The sequence below is a fragment of the Otolemur garnettii genome, unplaced genomic scaffold, assembly GCF_000181295.1.
Source record: "Otolemur garnettii isolate 467f Iridium unplaced genomic scaffold, OtoGar3 scaffold00027, whole genome shotgun sequence".
Classification (NCBI taxonomy): domain Eukaryota; kingdom Metazoa; phylum Chordata; class Mammalia; order Primates; family Galagidae; genus Otolemur; species Otolemur garnettii.
In genome coordinates, this window is record NW_003852422.1 from 13,585,420 (window position 1) to 13,589,773 (window position 4,354).

Below are 4,354 nucleotides of genomic sequence, written 5' to 3' on the forward strand. Positions count from 1 at the left end.
GAGCCATATTTTTCTTTTTATTTAGATGATTTTTCATTTTTAGTGTGATACAAAGACAGAGGACATATCTTTTCTGGATTATTCATCTTTTGATAAGCTTTTAAGTTACTACCAATGATGAGCAAAGAGTCAAATTATTTTAGAAATAGTAATTATGATTCATTGAAGGTTTTTTTAATAAAGTTTCATCCACATACTCACACATTTGATTCAATAACAGGCTATGGTACAAGAGCAGTAAAAGACTGAAAGATTTTCTCTTGGGATAACATATGTTCTTCCTCCTTCCTCCTCCCTTTTGCAACGAAGATGAAAGACAGGATTTATTTATATATGAGCACAGTACAGTAATGAAAACTTTATCACTCCAAACTTATAAACACAGTAAATTATTTAGATTAAAAATGTAAGGTTAAAACTATCACACGTTGAATACATTTCTCTCTTAGTTGTACAAATCTGTGGTTTATCCAGGTCTACTGCTTTTTGGTTATTATGTCTCAAAAAGCACTTAGATCAGATACAGAACATCAATCGTTTTACTGAGTTCTAATAAAAAATAGGGAATGAAAATATTATATGCACAGTGATATTTGGTCAGAGGAACTTCTATTTTCTTCTATTTTACCTATATTGACATGAATAATTAAAAGATTGGTCCAAACAATTAATGAGCATAAATTTAAGCTAAACATTTTGCCTTTACATCAATGTTTTACCCTAATTAGAAGTACTAAAATACCTAAATGATGAAAATAATGAACCTCTTCAATCTAAAATGTAAGTTTTCAAATGGAAATCAAAGGAAAAGCCATAATTATGTGGCTAATTTCTGGGTAAGAGTTATTTTCTAATATGTAACAATTTGTACAATAAAATAGTATATAAACTAGATGTATTTAGTCTCTAAATTAATGAAAATACCATATATTTAACATATAACATAAAGTATATAGTATCTAATAATATGTAATTATTTATAACAATGTTACTTGACAAGTGGTATAATTAGTAGGATAAATTAGTCCTAAAATTATTTTAATAATTTCTATTTGAATTGCTAATTTTTGGATATTACTGATATGAAATGATACAGTTTTGATACAGTTGTCAATAAATGATGCTCATGACTAAACTGTGATCTGATACAGGGAGCCACATTAAACAAGTCTAGTGACTTCTCCATTAAATTCATAGTTCTATTGGTTATACTGATGAATCCTCTCTCTCAGTGTCTGCTGAACTAGAAACAATTATATTTCTTTAAACTCATATAACATTGAGATATAAAAATAATCACTATCTCTATCTTGAGCAATGAATGGAAATCATTTATTGGAATGCCATTTTGAATCAAAAACCTAATATTTCATGCCAAGAGGCAGCATATGGTATAGTCAATCTGTGAGTTCTGTTCCTGGGCTATAAGGATTTGAATCCTAGCTCTGCTACTAAATTCCTAACTCTGCTACTAAAGTCTTATAAGTTCTCTGAGTGCCTTAGTTTCCTAGGGAGAAGAAAATGATAATAATTCTGTAATTCAATGAGTTAATATATATTTGGAGTAGTGTTTAGAAGGGAGCAAGTGTTATATAAGAATTAGCACTCATTTTTATTCATAATGACCATGACAGGTAAACATTTGGTAGGTTTTAACAAACTCACTCCAGGAAATAAAAGAAAAATTCCACTCCAGGAAATAAAAGAAAAACTTCCAAAAAGTTGTTTAAGAGAGGAATTCACTTCATGGGTATTCCCTGACCCCATTAATACCCTCACAGGTCTCATAGGTCTCATGTGGAATCCTTCCTTTTCCAGAAGAATCCACCATTCTAATGGAGCTCAAATACCTACTAATATATCTGTTTACTGTCCCCATCTCTCTCAGAGCAAGAATGACCTCAATGGCAGGTAGCCACAGCCTTAAGGTGCCATAAAGGCAGCAGGTATTTGCATCTAAGGAGCCAGGGCTGCTACAAGGGTGAATTCGGGGTGGATTCCAACTGGGCGCATCCGATGTAGGCAGGACATGGGTTATAGATTGGTCCCTTGAAGTCCCTACAGATCAAATAGTGAGGGAAGGCAGGCCTGGTGGGGGAAGGGGGAAAAGAAACGGGAAGAGAAGAAGACTGAAATGAGCAACAAAGAAATGAGAAAGGATATTGTACTTTTTACTAGAATTGGCAGGGTCCTGGAGGCCCTTACCATATCAAACATTAACCTTTTATTTTTAGGATCATAGAAAAGTCAGAAGTTTCTGGAGACATGTTGACATAGTTGGCGAGCACCCAGGAAATTCAAGGCAAAGTTTTATTCACCAACAAGCATAGAAGTATCTCAACCAATTTTTAATAATCAGTAGGGCTATACTGGTACACATACCTGAATATCATTCCTGGTTTGGCAGATCAAAAAATGAGGCTAAAGTTTAATTAACTCTATATGACACCAAGGCTAACTTAAGCCTGTCTTACACTAGTTTTACAATTGCTTGTCAACTGCTGGCTATAAGTGTAACTGAGGAAACTGTAGGTGTGTATAACTAGAAACTCAAAGCACCACTATAAGCAGATGATGTGGTATCCCTAAACTTACAAGAATTAGTAATTAGCAACATAACTTTGTATAATAACTATATATATTATATTCATATACCGAATTATAGATGGAAGAGGATTCCTCAAGGCATTTATCATTTCTGGAATAAAGAATCCAAATCTGTCTTTACAATCTTACCTGCCACTTTCTCATCTGCTTCCCTGTTACCATCATCTGAATATCTTGCAAAGTCTAAAGAATCAAGGGTACTGATGCTCCCAGCTCGATCTATGCAAAAGAGAAATATAAAAGAATTAAATGAGCAGATTTTTATTTAATTGCCAAAATAAGGGAATTCCAAACACCTATGATTATTTCCAGTTAATAAATTATGATTCTACTACCTAGGATTTTTCTTTTAAAACAAAAAGTCAAGGTAAAAATGACCACACCAAAACTACTTTAAAATAATCAAGTTTCCCTGTTCAAATCTCTAGCCAGCCCCTGGGCAATGTACACAGAGCATACTGCAAATGGGCCAGCTAATGACAGAAAAAGAGAACATAAATTTGAGCTACCACTTCAAAAAGTTTGCTGACTGAGTCTGAACAAGTACCTACTGAAAAAATAAAATAAACAACATCCTGAAAAAATATAACAGAATCTAATTTTCACAACCTGACATACACATTGTCTACTGTAACAGCCAAAAAGTACTTGATAGACAAAAACCAGTAAAATCTGGTCCACATCACAAAATCTCAAAACTGCAGATGCTGACATGGATGTAGAGAGAACACTTTTACATGGCTGGTGGGACTGCAAACAAATACAACCTTCTTGGAAGGAAGTATGGAGAACTCTCAAAGAACTCAAGTTAGACCTCCCATTTGATCCTGCAATCCCATTACTGGGTATTTACCCAGAAGGAAAAAAATCCTTTTACCATAAGGACACTTGCACTAGACTGTTTATTGCAGCTCAATTTACAGTCGCCAAAATGTGGAAACAGCCTAAATGCCCACCAACCCAGGAATGGGTTAAGAAGCTGTGGTATATGTATACCATGGAATACTATTCAGCTATTTAAAAAGATGGAGACTTTACATCCTTTGTATTAACCTGGATGGAAGTGGAACACATTATTCTTAGTAAAGCATCACAAGAATAGAGAAGCATGAATCCTATGTATTCAATTTTGATATGAGGACAATTAATGACCTAGTACCTGGTTGGGGGGGAGAAGGGAGAACAGGGAGAGAGAGAAGGAAGGAGGAGAGTGGGGAAAATGAAAAGCAGAGAGAGGGAAGGAGAGAGGGGATGGGAGAAGGGAAGAGTAAAAGAGAGAGGGAAGGAGGGAAGGGAGTGGGGTCTCAGTATGTGACACATCTTTTGGGGGCAAGACACAATTGTAACAGGGACTTTACCTAACAAATGCAATCAGTGTAACCTGGTTTCTTATACCCTCAATGAATCTCCAACAATTAAAAAAAAAAAAACAGTAAAATCTGATCCACTCAAAGAGAAAACACAATCAATTTGGACCAACTTTCAGACCATACAGATATTGAGATCAGTAGACCAAGATTTTTAACAGCTATTATAGCTATGTTCAGTGAAGTAAAAGAATATATGTACACATTGAATGAAAGGAATAGATTATAGACATTATAGTAAAAAAATATGGAATATTAAACATGCCAATAGAAATTCTAGAAGTGAAAAATAAATTTCTAAAATTAAAAATTCATTATACAGTCTAATAAGAGAATAGAGATGACAAAGGAAAGGGTCAGCAACTTTAAAGTTGGATTAA

General features: G+C 34.1%; 1 protein-coding gene across 1 annotated transcript in view; it reads right to left on the minus strand.

The window, feature by feature from the left end:
• Positions 1 to 4,354, minus strand: part of KIAA1468 (KIAA1468 ortholog) — a 122,459-nt gene that overhangs the window by 95,670 nt on the left and 22,435 nt on the right. Inside the window, exon 2 of the mRNA XM_023512362.1 lies at positions 2,737 to 2,826. Coding sequence (XP_023368130.1) covers positions 2,737 to 2,826 — 90 coding nt within the window. The remainder of the gene's footprint in view (positions 1 to 2,736; positions 2,827 to 4,354) is intronic.